This window comes from Lepidochelys olivacea, assembly GCF_965140295.1.
Source record: "Lepidochelys olivacea isolate rLepOli2 genome assembly, chromosome: 1".
NCBI classification, from domain to species: domain Eukaryota; kingdom Metazoa; phylum Chordata; order Testudines; family Cheloniidae; genus Lepidochelys; species Lepidochelys olivacea.
Genome location: NC_140411.1, coordinates 34,157,441 through 34,174,340, shown reverse-complemented (window position 1 = coordinate 34,174,340; position 16,900 = coordinate 34,157,441). Strand labels below are relative to the sequence as shown.

The following is a 16,900-nucleotide window of genomic DNA, read 5'->3' as shown; positions in this document are numbered from 1 at the left end:
CATCCACCCTCTACTTGAAGGGATTACGAATACATTTCCCCTATGGACACGTTATTCCATAATTACCCAAAATGTTTTTTTTTAATACCTTCCTTTGAAGCAGCTAATCCAAGCAACTGTCAGAGATGGGGTACTAGACTAGGCAGACCACTGGTCTGATCTGGTGTGGGAATTCCTATAAATCAGGAATAGTGCAAATAAATGCTGTGCAAGTTACTCACACAGTTTTGTGAATGCAGTTCTCATCTGCTCCGTGGCCCCACTGGTATTCCAGTCCCACAATTCCATCACATTGTGACAAATAGTGTAGTGTCTTTATCAGGCTGGCAAATATTTGACTGCCGTGAGTCTACCAAATACATCATTTGCTCTTTCGGTAATAAAAGAGACTTTGAATCCAGGTCTGTACAGGTAAAAATACTACTGCATTCATTGCTTGCTTCACCTTTGCTCCCAAAGACACTTCAGCTGAAAAAATACTTACAGCTACATTCTGTTTCCAGATATGCTCAGGGAGCTTCCAGTGAAGAATCAGAGGACAGAATTTGACCCTTGGATTATACTCCTATACTGTAGCAGCTTCCCACAGGGTATATAATAGTTTAATATTTTCTGGGACTGTGAGCGGGAGTATCAGGCTCTAACACCACTTGGTCACTAATTCCTTTGAACTGCTATTGTTGCTAGTGCCTCTGGTAACTCCATCCTTTACAGAAGAAGTGTGGTCTTGTGGTTAAGACATTGGACTAGGACTCAGGAACTCTGGGACTAATTCCATTACAAATTTCCTGATTAACCTTGGACAAATTATTTAATCTCCATTCCTCATATCTAAAAACTTCCTTTGTTTTCATGTCTATTTACACTGTAAGCTCACCAGAGCCGGACACTTTTACATGACCTTAGGGTTTACCCTGACCAACAAATCTGGGTTTAGTATTAAATTGCATCTACATTAGGGCGTAAGTGCTTCTTAAATTGGGGTTAGCTAACATGATTTCAAATATCTTTTCTCCTGGTCTCGACAAAGCCTCTGTATTTGTACAGTGCCTAGTGCAATAGGGCCCCTCTGTGCACCATAGTAATGCAAATAATAATTCAGTATTAATGCAACTAAAATGTTATGACATAGACAGATGTTCTTTATAAATTGTCAGTTTATTGCTGTTTGTCATAGTACCTGCCAGAGTACTGAGACTGAAGAAAAAGGCTAGAGCCATTGGGTATTTCCAACTCTGAGAAGCTAATTTCAACTTCAAGAGAAGAAAAATTACTTTGAAAAGGAAATCTACAGATTTGCAAGTTGCAGTGGGGGAGGTTTATGTTGGATATTAGGAAACACTATTTCACTGGAGGATGGTGAAGCACTGGAATGGGTTACATAGGGAGGTGATGGAATCTCCATCCTGAGAGGTTTTTAAGGTCAGGCTTGACAAAGCCCTGGCTGGGATGATTTAGTTGGGGATTGGTCCTGCTTCGAGCAGGGGGTTGGACTAGATGAACTCCTGAGGTCTCTTCCAACCCTGATATTCTATGATTCTATGGCTTATTCTGCTCAAATGTCAGCTTTATTTTGTGGTCTAGCTCCCATAGTTGGATTGCCTGTGACCCATCAGTCTTGCATTCAATAAAATAAGTGTATTCAAGTATAGAAGTACTTTCATTACATGGGGCCAGGACATATGCTTTATTTAGAACATGTGAAAGTCATTCTTTATTAAATACAGTGAAAACACTGGTATACAGTTGGACATATCTGGAGCCACCTCTGTGGTTGTTCTAAAGCATCCAGATCAGAATATGTGAAAATCAGGCTCACGATGTGTAGGCTTAAGGAAGAAAATGCTTTACAACAAACAGACGTGTTCTTTGTATTGAGGCTTACACTTGAGCCACGCTAACTTGCTTTTCTTATATTTTCTTGTCAACTTAACTTTTTGTCAAAGCAAAGAAGTGGGTGAGGTTTATATTTGGGAGCAGCAAAGAACTGCGCAGGGTAAAGAGTTTTTGACAGAAATCCAACCTGCCCAAACATGAAGATCTTCATTTCTGAAGCAAAACTGTTTGGCAAATGTTTGGTTTTAATGTAATCTATACTTTGTCCACCCTATAAGAAAATTAAATAAAGTTTTTCAGCCTTTGATTTCCTTGAAGTGAGAAGGAATATCTAGAACTGTCAGTCTCAACTCTGGCCAAGATTTCAAAAATTAGCTCTTAAGTAAGTGGCCTGCTTTTCAAAAGTGCTGAGCGCCCACTGACTTTGTTTGTATTTGCGGGTGCTCAATATGTCTGAAAATCAGGCCACTTATTCCAGCACCTAAATAAGAACTTTCAAGTAGGATTTTCAACAGCGATTTAGGAGGGCAAATCCTACTGATTTTCAATGGGACTTGTGCTCCTAAATCAGCTGGGCTCTTCTGAGAATTCCACTCCAGAAACCTTACTTTAGGCATCCACTTTTGCAAATCTCAGCCTTTATTTCTAGTTAAGGGGAGAGTGGATTGACTCAAGAGCTTTGCTTGCTTCCTAAACCAGTTGGGAAAATATTGCATAAGATGACATTCTAGCTCTCTGACTCCCAGGATTGTTTTTGAACCTCAGCCTCCAGTAGTTGAATTATTTGCTTTCCCTCTCAATCACTGAGGGGAAACTTTTCCCCAGAGTTTAAATATTAAATCTACTGAGGGAAACCTCACCATTCTGGAATGTTACAGTATCCTGCATGCAAACAGAAGGGTATGGGCTCAGCGTAGTTAGTGCAAACAAATTCTGACTTTCGAGTGCTGCTGCCTATATTCACTTGCCCTGAGTACATGTACAGTGTTTTGTTGGAGATTTTAGACATCTACTGTGAACAGCAACAGCCTAATAAGAATGGAAACATCAGAATCTTTTGCCAAGTGGCTGCAACTTTGGGCTCCCTTTCTTGGTAGCAATGACAGGGAGGAAAAACACAGCCATCCCTAGGCATTGCAAACTTTTTTCCCCTTTGATGCCCAAATCTAGAGTATGCCAACATGTCCCAAATTTAATCCAGCCCATGTAAACCTAAGAGGTCCTATCAGATCTGTATTATTCCAAGGCCCACAGCCATTTCAAGGCCTAACTAGAGGCAAAGTGAAGTATTACCTCATTTCCCAGACAGTGTGGGTTTGGGAGAATCCTAATTTTACTTCTGCTGTGAGAAATATAATTTCTGCTGATAGGACCATCTGCCACAGAAGCAGCTAGCATTAATCTTAGCTGATGAGCCCCACAAGCAACCAGCTCTCAATCCATTCTAAGGTGTCCAGTTTGCAATGGAGCAGGAGGTAAAGGAGAAGGCCTGCTTTCACCTTGTCCTCCTTTTCCTCCTGTAAGATAATCCCAGCGCTTGTTAGAGGCACTGGGATTGATCGAAGGCAGACTTCTTAACAAGGGAGGGCTGCCATTAGATGGCAGGTGCCACAATGCCCCCTGAAGGGCTGTGGGCACCTTCCATACTCTCATCCTGCAAGGGGATGATTGTGATGGATGTTCTTGCTTCTGTTTTTCCTTATAAATGGAAACTTCTGTGAAACTTATATTTATCATACTATAGTTCATAGTGTTTGGAAACAAAAACAACAAAGGGAACAGATCATATCAGATAATCTTCCCATACTTTAAAAACATTACAGGAGGGAGAACAAGAGAGCAACCTGCTAAGTAGACAAAACTGGTCAGACGTTTCAGTTGAAAAAGTTTTCCACTGCAAAATGTTACTTTGACAAAACAAAAAATTTAACAGAATTTTTCACAAAAGAAAATAATCAAAACAAAAAATGTTCAGAAACGTTTTGAAATTTCATTTCAAAAGTTTAATTCATTTTTATATTTTTATTTTTACATTATTTCATGCCTTACTAGTAGTAGTACACAAGCTGACATATGTTAGGTCATAACGAGAACAAGTCATTTTGTTCTAATAACTACCGTAGTCATGACATATGAAAAAATAGTTGACATTTTTAAAAAATTATTTTATATTATTTTACTTTTAAAATCATTAACAGTAGCAGCTACTTAGTACAAATCATACCTTACATCCTATTTTCTAGATCCTGTTTGTGTTGTAATGAGCGCTTATCTTCCTTTCTTCTTCAAAGGATCAAACGGTTTCATTAGAACACAAACAGGAATACTAGAAAATAAAAGACAAAGTTTTGATTTAAATTTAATAGCAGGTGCCCTTAATGAATTCAAAATAAAATAGAATATTCTCAATTATTATGTCAATGACATCTTGTCATCTTCTGACATGACCTGACAACGATGACGTGTCATGTTATGCACTACTACTATTACCATGTCATACAATAATGTAAAAATAATAAATATAAAAATGAAAAAATCGAAATGAATATTGTACTTTGAAACAATTTCAAAAATTTTAAATCAATTTTTTTTAATTGTCACTTTTGTGGGAACTTCAAATAATATTTGTTTTCACGGAATGAAAAATGTAGGAATGTTGAAATTTCCCATGTAAGGGAAATTCTGAGTTCTAACCAGCTCTAACTGGGACGTATTGAATCAGTTATAGTGCACTATGGTAAATAAGGAAAGGTTGCAATGATGTAAGCTGGACAAACGCTACATACATGCTCTTCAGATTGTAGAGGGCTTTTGGAACTGTACTAACAGAAACCATGACTCAATTATAACCAGTTAAAATTATAGTTTTCACTTTCAAATCTTCAATGGATAAACCTCAAGCTATAGTTAGTTTGCTACCTATAATGTTTTGATCAATTTAAAGCTGCTGTTCTTAGAATGAGATAGGCCTGGAATAATTTTCCCTAGACATACACATAAACTGTAGAACCCTGGGAGCCATAGTAGAAAACTGTCTTTATTATGTGAAACTGCTATTTTTCCTCTTTAGTTTGTGGCACATACTATATCCATGTAATTGTGAACCACCTGTGTAAGCTCTGTGTAAACTCAAAAGCTTGTGTCCTTCACCAACAGAAGTTGGTCCAATAAAAGATATCCCTCACCCACCTTGTCTCTCTAATATCCTGGGTCCCAAATAGCTGCATCAGCACTGCACACAACAAAGGTAAGTGTAATACAGTCAAGGAAATTCAGAAGCTAGGAAGGTTCCAGCATTTTCGGTAAGAGCAGCTGGAAGAGAAACCAAGAGAAGCATGAAGCTGACAGCATGGTCAGTTTTAGGGCCATCAAACAGAATTGTTGACCGAGAGGCATAGACAAGTCTGTAGTAGACTGGAGTGGGGCCACTGGATGAAGGATAAGAGATGCAACATTTACCTGGATTATTGATAATCAGATGATTTTCTACAACATACCTTTTACAAATGTAACAGAATTTATTAGCAAATCTGGAAAACCATGAAGATAGGAGATTAATTTATACATAATCTTAACCTGAGTAGCAATATAATCTCTTTTCCATGTCATTTTAATTAAATATACAATAAATTTACAACCAGCTCATTAAAATGTGAGGTATTTCCATTCTTTTAAAAATGCAATATTTTACAATAAAGTGCATAATAGAATGTCTTAAATGTAAACTAATCAACTGACATTCATTACTTGTGTTACTGTTTACATCTTTACACTGTGGTTGATTTTATAGTGTGTAGTGTTTTGAATACAAGTATACATTATATAAAGAACATGAGGCTGTATTAAAATAAAATCCAGTGAAGCATCCTTTGATAGTCCATGTTACTATCTTCTCTGCAGTCGTGATAGAATATCAGCTGACATACTCAGATACCTTTGCATGGCTAATGGAGGATCCACAGAAGGGGAGGATGCAGATTGCTGAATGTTCTATAACAAATTGAAGAATAATGCTTTTTTATGTGTAGCATACTGTGGGGGATACCCAGAGCTGTGAGTTACTGTGTTATCCCTCTGCCTCAGCAAGAGTGAGTTTTGCTTGCTATTAGACTGTGTGTCAGCTGCCTGCTACACCAGTCTGTTTTCTTCTCAGTAAACTCCTCAATGCTCTCCCAACCCAAACCTCGCCTAGCAGGTAGCAATCAGTGAACTTCAGCCTCCGAGCTCCTCAGAGATGTTTCTCTGCAATGTGAACTCCTTACACTGTGCATTCACAGAAGATATTAAGTTTGCTCGTCTGTTACAGAGTCAATCACATCTTATTAATTTAACTGGGGTAAATATAACCCTTCAAACATAGCACTGAATTGGCTTATAATAAACGTAAAACAAGTGTACTAACAAAAGAGCATGGATTAAGTGATACCAAATAAAAGAGATAAAGGTAGAGATAGTTACAAGCAAATAAAAGAGAAAACACACATCTAAAAGTCTAAAACTTAATCTAGCAAGGTACAGTCTTTGTTCAAGATGGTTTCTCTGACCCCCAGTCTCCTTTCCAGCCTTATACTGGCTGACCTGGTCAGGACCCATCACAGAGATTAAATCACTTAGTTTCTTTGTCTCCTTAAGGTGAAGGTTCAAGATGAAGTCTCTTTCTGGTCCTTATATCCCCAAAGAGGTTGTTTTTGTCTTAAAAGATAGGGAGGCCTCCTGGGGATTCAGTCTTCTGTCTCTCTGGATTGCAGGAACTATGTTAATTCTCTATCAAGTTCAAGACCAGGATAACACACTGGTTTAGCCTGATAGCTTTGTTTACTGCTAATATGCAAATTGAGGGAAACCCACATGCCTTTGTCTAGGACAGACCTGTTTATCACCTTCACCTAGGCTAGGCTCTCTGGTCTTAAACAGGTTCTAGTAACATCATACAGAGGGGATTCATAATTTCACATACAAGATTAACATGCATCTTATAAATAATATTAATGACCAGTGTGTTGCTAGCATTCCTGTGATACCTCACAAGGCATATTTTGTACAGTAGTGTGTAAGGTGTGAATACAGGGGTGCCTAAGGTCACAATATGATAATTTATATTTTATGGTGTTTAACATAAAACCAAAGAAACATCAATTGACAATATCATGTGATCTTCTATTTTCAGCTACATAAAAGGTGCTGAGCCTTTCCTCTGAGGTAATGAATGGCCCCTTCTCTCACTGAAATCCATGGGAATTGAAGAAGATAAAACTCACCCACAGACTTCGATAGAGCAGGAGTCAGAGTGTAAACTCTTTGAAACAGGGAATATGTCTTATTATATAGTTTGTATACAAAATCACTAGTATCCCTGGTAATAATCCCTCTGGTGCAGGAGAGGGGAATCTGACTTTTCAAATTCCACACATACTATCATGGCTAGAAGGAATGGAGGCAGTTGAAGTGTCCTGCCTTCTTTTACAGTCTTGCTTCTGGTATCATTGAATCAGTAGGGGTATAAGTGCTTCCACAGGCACTGCTTTCAGAGATTTCCACTGTTATGCTGTACAACTGGTGCAACTCCAGCTAGTGAGAATGTATAGAGGCCTCTTGAAGAATGAGTAACTTCTTTCAGACCAAATTTTTCTTTACACTCATTACACATTTTGGGGGTAATAGAACTGTGTGAAATATACAGTCACCTGTCCATATTTTTTCTCAATATACATGTAGAGTAAAATAACAGAGAATACTGAATCACACACAATATTTTTTGAATAACAGTGATAATTTGAAGTGTAAAGTCTGTGCTTAAGGTACTCACTAGCCTATACAATCCTATATATACCTGAAACTGGTATTATATTGGTTATATTATATTAAAGAAACAAAACTATAAAACAAAATAAAAATACTGAAAAAAGAAATATAATGCAGATTAGTTGTAGAACATGAAGTGATCTCTGCAGGTCATGAAAATATTTAATTATAGACTCAATTACCCTTCAGGTCACAATAGAGTACATCTTTTTTTCCTTCACATTATTAGGGAAAAATAACTAATTAAGGGCCTTATTTAGCTCAAATGAGCCTGCAAAGCCACTGTTCTTAGGAAACTTTGTAGGCTTTGTGGCAACTGCTCCAGATTCCAGAAGAGGAATGATACGTTATATTCTCACCTAAAGCCAAGGCTGACAGGCCAGATACTCAGCTGGTGTAAATGAATACTTAACGTAGCTCCATTGACTTCAAAGCCTGATATAAAATCCCAACAATACACTTAAAATTTAGGGCACACGGCTCATTAATTTATTCTGTTAGGTGCTGAGGGTCTCAAATCCAGGCCTGCGAGGTTGCTGAGCAAAAACCACCTCTATGACACTGCACAGAAGGATCAGATGAACGAACTGCACCTAATGCCCAGCTAATGCCCCGCCTGCTAATTCACAGAGTCATGTGACTAGCAGCAGAATACTGGACACCACTAGATACATAGGTGCTGATTTTTCTTTTTTCCAGTGGATGCCCCACACTAGCTCTGCCCCCGGGGCCCCACCCTCACTCCACCTCTTCCCGCCCCGCCCCTCCCCCCAAGACACCCTCCCCTGAGCGCCTCCCACCCACTGCTTGCTCCTTTTTGCCTTCTCCTGCCTTAAGGGCAGTGAGGGAGGGAGGGAGGTGGGCAGAGAGGAGCCAGTGGCAGGGCAGCCCTGCTCAACAGTTGATGGGCGGGATGGCCTTGCTCAAAAGCTAAGGGGAGGGGCAGCCCCACTCAATAGCTGAAGGGTGGGGCAGCCCCGCTGAAGAGCTGCTGGGAGCATAGGTTCAGCCACTGAACAACTGATTGGTGGCCAAGCCCAGAGCCACCACAGCAGCAGCTCTGGTCAGCCCTGTGGATGCTGAGCACCCTCTATTTTTTCTCTGTGGGTGCTTGAGCCCCTGAGCACCCACAGAGTCTATGACTGGGTATAAAGTTTCCTGTACCTGTTCTACCTCTTGTCTGAGCAACTAGTTGCAAGGCCTGTTGCTGCCTAGATCCCTGAGACCAAGTCTCTGCTTCTTTGTTCGGCTCCTAATCCCTTTTCCTATCACCATGGCTTGTCCATGCGCACACTACCAGGCCCTACTCCTTCTTCCTGGTTCCTGCTTCCTTGCACTGATGCCAACTGCTGACTCCATCTTTCATCCTGGGTGTGACTTCTGACTCTGATTCCAGCTTAATCCTTGGTGTGGCTCTGACCCTTGTCATGGCTTCTGACTCCGGCTTTGATCTTTGGTGTGACTCCTGAGAGCAATGCCAACTCCACCTCTGGCTCTGACGACTAGGTCAGACAGCCCTGTTCCGAACACTATCCCACACAAATGGCACTCTGAAATTCTAGCAACTCAGTTAATCCTAAAACAAACCAAAGTCAATACTGTCTAAGTCAGAAAACAGTAAATCTGAATGCTTACCAAAGGAGAGATTATCTGTAAAACACTTGATGTGGATAAGTTTTTGGCAATGGTTTCTTGGACATCTAAAAATAGTACAAAGCTATGATGCAACAATTATATAAAACACCTGCTAGAACAAAAACATGAACAATAGTCAACAAGTCAGTACCAACCTTCCTAAAGACTGTGGAAAATACAACAATTTAACTGCAATTTAACAAGTTAACTATTTTTCTTTGGCCTGAGGAAGGTTGAAACATCTACTTTATTTGTATTTATAAAATTTGGAATTGTAAATTAAACATGTAGCACCTAAAAAGAAATCCAAATCTGAAAAAGAGAAGGCCAGTTCCTCAGAGATAGGATAACAAAAACCAAACCAAACAAAAAATAACCCACTCAGAATGGGTTAGCCATTTACATGGCCATGTTGAAGGCACACTGTCTTGTAGTATAGTGCCAGATTTATGTTTTCTGTAAAACAAAACAATAAAGGAGCTGAGATGGTGAAGGTTTAACAAAACCCTGGCATCTCTGTCAAGAATGCTTTTTTGCCGGATCTCAAATATAAAGGGAAGGATAGCAATCTTTATGCATGCGGTAACATAAAATCCCTCGTGGCCAGGTGTACTGAATCACTTTACTTGTAAGGGGGTTAAGAAGTTCAAATAACCTGGTTGGCACCTGACCAGAAGGACCAATAAGGAAAGAAGATACTTTCAAATCTGGTGGGGGGCGGGAGGTTTTATTTGTGCTCTCTTTATTTGTTCCCTCTCCAGACAGAGAGAGAGACCAGGCAGGTAAAACATCTCCTGAAAACCTACCTGAAATGATTAATCTAAGATTACAAAAATTGTAGGTAAGGCAAGGAAATGCGTTAGATTATCTTTTGTTTTAGCTTGTGAATTTTCCCTATGCTAAGAGGTGGTTTCATTCCTGTTTTGTAACTGGGAAGCAGAGTCAGAGGGGAATCCTCTGTGTTTTAAATCTTTTTATTTACCCTATAAAGTTACCCTCCATCCTGATATAGCAGGTGTGATTCTCTTACTTTTTTTTTTATAAATAAAATTCTTCTTTTAAGAACCTGATTAATTTTCAGGGTCCTAAAAACCAAAGGGTTTGGTCTGTGCTCATATTGTAACCAATTAGTTAGTATATTATTCTCAAGCCTCCCCAGGGAAGGGGATGAAGGGACTTGGGGGGATATTTTGGGGGAATAGGGACTCCAAGTGACCCTTTCCTGAATTTTTGTGTGAATCACTTGGTGGTGGCAGCAATACTGTCCAAGGACAAGGAAAGGAATTTGTGCCTTGGGGAATTTTTTAATCTAAGCTGGTAAAATATAAGCTTAGGAGGTCTTTCATGCAGGTCCCCACATCTGTACCCCAAAGTTCAGAGTGGGGAGGGAACCCTGACACCAGCTATACCTGGCCAGAAAGTTGCCACCTTTTCTTTCAGATATGGACTTTGACATAGTGATCCATGTCTTTGACACCTCCACACTGGATTACTTTGCAATACATTCTATATAGCATTACATCACTTGGAGCTAAGACCACTTGGAAATGTCAGCTGGTGATGGATGCTCGTACCCATACTGCAAAGTGGCTGGATTCTGGCTGTAAATTTTCTTGGGATAATTCCTCTTGTGGAGATGAACTTCTTACTGAGATAAAGCTGGCAGAGTCGACTTCTGCACCAGCCACCCTCCCCTGCCTCTATTGTAGGGGTCCATCAGGGGAGGAAAAGGACATACTGTGGATGGTGCCGGGACCTGTCTGCTACTTTACCTACCACCAGTGTGGGTAGACTCAGAATTAGGGAGCCAGATCTGATGGCCACCCCCCTTGTTGCACCTAGTGGAGCTTGGATAAAAGGGGAATCGAGCCCATGGTGTCTGATAAATTTGGAATACAATGTGCAGTAGTTAATTGCACACTAGCAATGTTTTACTTTAGTTTTTGTAATTGTATGGTTTGCAGTCATTACTTTTACATTTCTTTCATTGTTCCCTTAATATTCCTTGTTGGACTTTCCTTTTTACTTTCTAGTTTTCTTAACTTTTTCTCCATTTTAATTATCTTCTGTCTGTTGCTTTGCTACCTTCTTTAGTTTTACTATCTCCTGTCCCTTTCCGATCTGCCTCTATGTGCGTGTGTCTCTCTCTTTTTCCTCTACAGTTCATAGAGTACCTTCTTTTCCATTTTTCAGTGTTTCTCATTTAATATCTCCTTCTGCCTAATCCAGAGGACATCATACCAAAACTACCTCTTAAAATAGAGAAGTCGGAACTGCTGTTTTTCTGGGATCAGTGACTCTGTGTTACAGCTAAGCAGATTCCCAGTGGGTGCAAGGTTCCTCTTCTCTGCTTCTGCCACTCCTATGGGAAAGGGGAAATCTGAACTCCTTTTCAGAAGTTGTATTGAGATGTCATTCAGGCTAACATCTCATGTGGGACCAGTGAGCATACACAAGTTTAACGGATTAAAAAAAAAAAATACAGGGACAAATCCAAAAATCTTACTTCGTTTTCACTCAGGCAAAACTCCCATTGTTTTAAATTAGTTTTGCCTGAGTAAGGGTTTTGTACTTTTTGGTAAGTTTACTAAACAGCAAAATGCAACAGGACGGAGCAGATGCACCTATAGGTCTTTATTGCCACATATATGTCTATGCTTATATATGTCACTCAAACGATTCTTTAAAATTTATTACTATGTTAATACTATACATTGTACTTACTCTGCAACCTTTGATTGAGACGATCAAGTGACTGAAGAATCTTCTGTTCTTCTAGTGACAGTGCACTCATGCCTCGTTGCTGGGCCTTGGTAAGCACCATGGTTTGTCCAGGTGGTTGCACTGTTTCCATAGCAGCCAGGATTTCACCTTCTGTAACTGAGGTACCTGCTAGATTTTCTGCCAGCAAAAACTGGGCAGTGCTTTCTGAAACTAAAGATTTTACAGAGCTGGTCACAGTCTGAACTTTTTCAAATTAGAATATTTTATAACATCTAGACCTATTGCTCATTTTCATGGATATACTGCACACAAAAATCCACATTAAAACAATATTAATGTCACAAAGTCATGCATTCAAATGTTAAGAAATGCCAGAATTAAGGTTGCCTGTGCTCTTACTGTGGGGCAGAGGAAGAGAGCTGGTGGAGGAGCCAGTCCTGCCAGCTTTACGTCCAGCTAATGGTGACATACTGTGCCTGTACATGTAGCTGTCATACACTTAAATAAAACGCAACACTAGAGGAATAGAGACTTTTTTTTTTCCCAGTGATGCTCTTCTAAACCACCACTCAGATTTCAGTGATACTGTGCTGTGCTGTATTAACTTTTAGTGGAAAAATCTTTACTTCCAGCCAACAGACCATATTTTCTGATTCAGAATCATTGATGCTACAAGGCAACAGCTGATGTATAGTGCAACTATTTTATCTATAACAAAGAATGGAACTGAAATGAACTACTATACCTTCATCAGAATTAGGGATGCCACTCACAGTTTGCACTGGCTCAAATGCACATTGAAATGGACTTAGCTGGACAGTATGTATTGTATTCTGTAAAAATTGATCACTTTATCAGAATAATTTTTAAATATTATTTAAAATCTTAACATTTCTGGAGCTTTTTAATGTTTTAGTTAAATAAGATAGTTTATGTTACTGAAGTTTACAGGCTGTGTGTTTTCAAGTTCAAAAGCTACTGTATTTTGAAAAATATGAGCAATTAATAAAGCTTTTTTAAAGCACACAAAAATGTCTATGTACATCTTTGTCTATATTGTGATTGCTAAGCAACAGCCTGCACTGGAGAAGTGTGGAGAGGATCCACAATAGCAAGAGACCTTAGAGGCATTCTGGTTGACTTTTGTTTTACACTTTTAGTAGATGTCAAGGTTCCTCCCCCACTCTGAACGCTAGGGTACAGATGTGGGGACCTGCATGAAAACTTCCTAAGCTTATCTTTACCAGCTTAGGTCAAAACTTCCCCAAGGTACAAAATATTCCACCCCTTTGTCCTTGGATTGGCCGCTACCACCACCAAACAAATACTGGTTACTGGGGAAGAGCTGTTTGGAAACGTCTTTCCCCCCAAAATACTTCCCAAAACCTTGTACCCCACTTCCTGGACAAGGTTTGGTAAAAACCCTCACCAATTTGCTTAGATGACTACAGACCCAGACCCTTGGATCTTAAGAGCAATGAACAATCCTCCCAACACTTGCACCCCCACCCCCTTTCCTGGGAAATGTTGGATAAAAAGCCAACATTTGCATAGGTGACCACAGACCCAAACCCTTGGATCTGAGAACAATGAAAAAGCATTCAGTTTTCTTACAAGAAGACTTTTAATAGAAATAGGAGTAAATAGAAGTAAAGAAATCCCCTCTGTAAAATCAGGATGGTAGATACCTTACAGGGTAATTAGATTCAAAACATAGAGAATCCCTCTAGGCAAAACCTTCAGTTACAAAAAAGATACACAGACAGAAATAGTTATTCTATTCAGCACAATTCTTTTCTCAGCCATTTAAAGAAATCATAATCTAACATGTACCTAGCTAGATTACTTACTAAAAGTTCTAAGACTCCATTCCTGGTCTATCCCCAACAAAAGCAGCATATAGACAGACAGAGACCCTTTGTTTCTCTCCCTCCTCCCAGCTTTCGAAAGTATCTTGTCTCCTCATTGGTCATTTTGGTCAGGTGCCAGCGAGGTTACCTTTAGCTTCTTAGCTCTTTACCAGTGAGAGGAGTTTTCCTCTGGCCAGGAGGGATTTTAAAGGGGTTTACCCTTCCCTTTATATTTATGACAGTAGATTTAATAGAAATTTCAGTTGGAACACTGAGGGTTCAAAAGTCCTTGACAGATACCCTTTTATATTCCTTCAAACTCTTCTCTATTTAAGGCTAAATAAGCACAGTCTTTGTAGTATCTCATATGTAAATTTTTCCATACCTCTAACCATTTTCACTGGATCTCTTTGATTTACGCTATTGCATTAATAGTTGCTGGCAATGATGGTAAAATTCACCATTGTGCAAAGGACCAGCACGAAACCTTAAATCCCACATAAGCCCTCAAAACAGGAGTTAAATAGGAATTAAAGGCTGAATTTCATTTTGAATGAATACGGTTGTGAAAAATTACTATGATTCAAAATATGTTCCCAGATATTCAACAAAAAGTGTTCATATGAAAGTTATTTACAAAGCTTCTTAGATGTTGTATTAGTGCTATATACAAATAAGAAATTCCTGTACTAACATAGTTTGGTATTTTTATAGTCTCTTTATTGTCATCATTAGTAATTTTAAAATCAAGATTAGATGTTTTTTCTAATTGATAGTATATACAGGAATTATTTCAGTGAAGCTCTACGACCTGTGTTTTGTAGGAGGTCAAACTAAATAATCACAACAGTCCCTTCTGGTCTTAGAATGTATTAATCTCTCCCGAATGTGCATTTTGTAAAATCCTCTAATGACTGATTTTGTTTTTATTAAAAACACTAATTCATTTATTTTACAAATATTAAAAAACAAGGAGCCCAGTGACTATTAGACATTTTATTTAAAAGTTCTAATAAAAACTTTGAGCATTTTTATATGCCCATATTTGTAATGTATTTAGCTCTGAAATCAATGACAAGTAGGCTAGTGCCAGTAACAGCATCCATGATGTCAACCATATCAGATTACCTTAAACTACATCACATTCCAGTAAGATGTCGCTACCACGACAAGTTTTTACAGCTAAAGCAATATTTAATTCTGCTCTGTATACTTTATATGTACAAAATGATGAAAACAAAACATTTTGATGCAAAGGAAACAGTTATATTTGGAATAAGCAATGTTGATTAATGAATCTCATAACAGCTGTATGCCTTCTATAAAGATATTTGGTAACATTTGGTCTATGTATTTCTGGTGACTGGTTTATAGAAACAAAACCCCTAAAGAAAATAATACATTTGTTGTTAGGGTAGATAAAGTATTTTATTGTGACAATCATTAAAAACTATTGAGAATGTGCAGAGAAACTGTTTTTATGTTTGCAGGAATGTTGGACAAGTATACAGCAGTAGGAGACTATTATTCTGTGATAACCTTTGACTGACATTTTCAGTTCAATGTTCCTGAAACTGATATTTACCTGTGCATGATGAGCGGGTCTCCTTCCTGCAGAGGTTATAATTTGTCTTCTCTGTTCTAAAAGAACTCTACGTTTATTTTCGCTATTGTCGGAAATTTGTTTTCGTCTTATAACAGGAACAGCACCTAAAATGAGAAACACAAAAAAGCAGCCAGTATGTAAAAGCATGCTAAATACAGAGGTGCAAAGATTATTGGCACTTTGATATTACAGTAGAACCTCAAAATTATGAAGACCTCGGGAATGGAGGTTGTTCGTAACTCTGAACAAAACATTATGGTTGTTCTTTCAAAAGTTTACAACTGAACATTGACTTAATACAGCTTTGAAACCACTATGCAGAAGAAAAATGTTGTGCCTCCCCCCCCCCCCCTTTTTTTTTTTTTTTTAAGTCTAACACAGTACCGTACTGTATTTGTTTTTGTCTCTGCTGCTGCCTGATTGTGTACTTCTGGTTCCAAATGAGGTGTGTGCTTAACTGGTCAGTTTGTAATTCTGTTGTTCGTAACTCTGAGGTTCTAGTGTATAGTGACTGATCCTTTATAAATATGTAAAGGTTGATGAAAACTGAATAGTTAGCTAACTTCTGAGTTACCTTTGTGATACAGCAACGTCTAATGACATGCCAAACAATAATTCCATTTTATAAGATAGGCAACATTTAGGAAACAGCCTTAAGACCTGACTATCCAGGGTAATCAGTGCTTCCTACTCAGGGCTGCATGGTCTCAGCTCCCGTTTGATTAAGTTTCATCCCATTTGACTAAGTTTCATCCCATGAGATTTTACTACCACTGCTGTACATATTAGAGCTCCTGGCTATCTTTGTTTTCGCCTTGCTAATTTATGAATATTTGTATTCATTTTAATGTTTTTAAAACAAAAAACACTGCAGCAATTTTCTTCCGATACATAAGCTTAAACTAGATACTATACTGCAAATTTAATTCAGTTTTCTTCTGTGTTTTAATACATTTTCAAAACTCAGCCTCTAACCTACACCTGAGGGAAACATACATCCACACATGGAATTTGCAGGTGCAAATCAGGAACTTGTATACCCAAATAGATATGATATGCTAATTTTGTGCTTACAGTTACTTGATGTGAAAATGGGGGTTCTGCGTGTGCAATTATATATGTGCTTGACCATTTTTTGGGTGTACAATTTGGTAAGGTTTTGAAAATTTGCCCAAGAATGTCTTTTGGTGCTTTTAACAGCATTTTCTCTGTTGTTTTTACTACAGTGATATCTAACAAATAAGATCTCTTACCATTTGATGACGAAGAGAAAAATCCATTCATTCTAGATGATTTAAAACTGGTCAGAAGGTTGCCACTATCAATAGTAACATGGGATATGTTAGCTTTAGTAGGTTGCAAATTAGTGCTACAGGAATTATTGTAATGAACATCGTAATGCCGGAAACCACCTGAAAGGAAACTGAATGTAATGAAGTTGTATTCA

General features: G+C 38.5%; 1 protein-coding gene across 1 annotated transcript in view; it reads right to left on the bottom strand.

Moving 5' to 3' along the window:
- Positions 1-5,520: 5,520 nt before the first annotated feature.
- Positions 5,521-16,900, bottom strand: part of CEP126 (centrosomal protein 126) — a 47,779-nt gene continuing 36,399 nt past the window's right edge. The window contains exons 7-12 of the mRNA XM_084651835.1: positions 16,707-16,865; positions 15,433-15,557; positions 12,743-12,830; positions 11,998-12,207; positions 9,274-9,338; positions 5,521-7,404 (exon numbers count right to left, since the gene is read on the bottom strand). Of these exons, the coding sequence (XP_084507961.1) occupies positions 7,297-7,404; positions 9,274-9,338; positions 11,998-12,207; positions 12,743-12,830; positions 15,433-15,557; positions 16,707-16,865 (755 nt within the window). The 3' untranslated portion in view covers positions 5,521-7,296. The remainder of the gene's footprint in view (positions 7,405-9,273; positions 9,339-11,997; positions 12,208-12,742; positions 12,831-15,432; positions 15,558-16,706; positions 16,866-16,900) is intronic.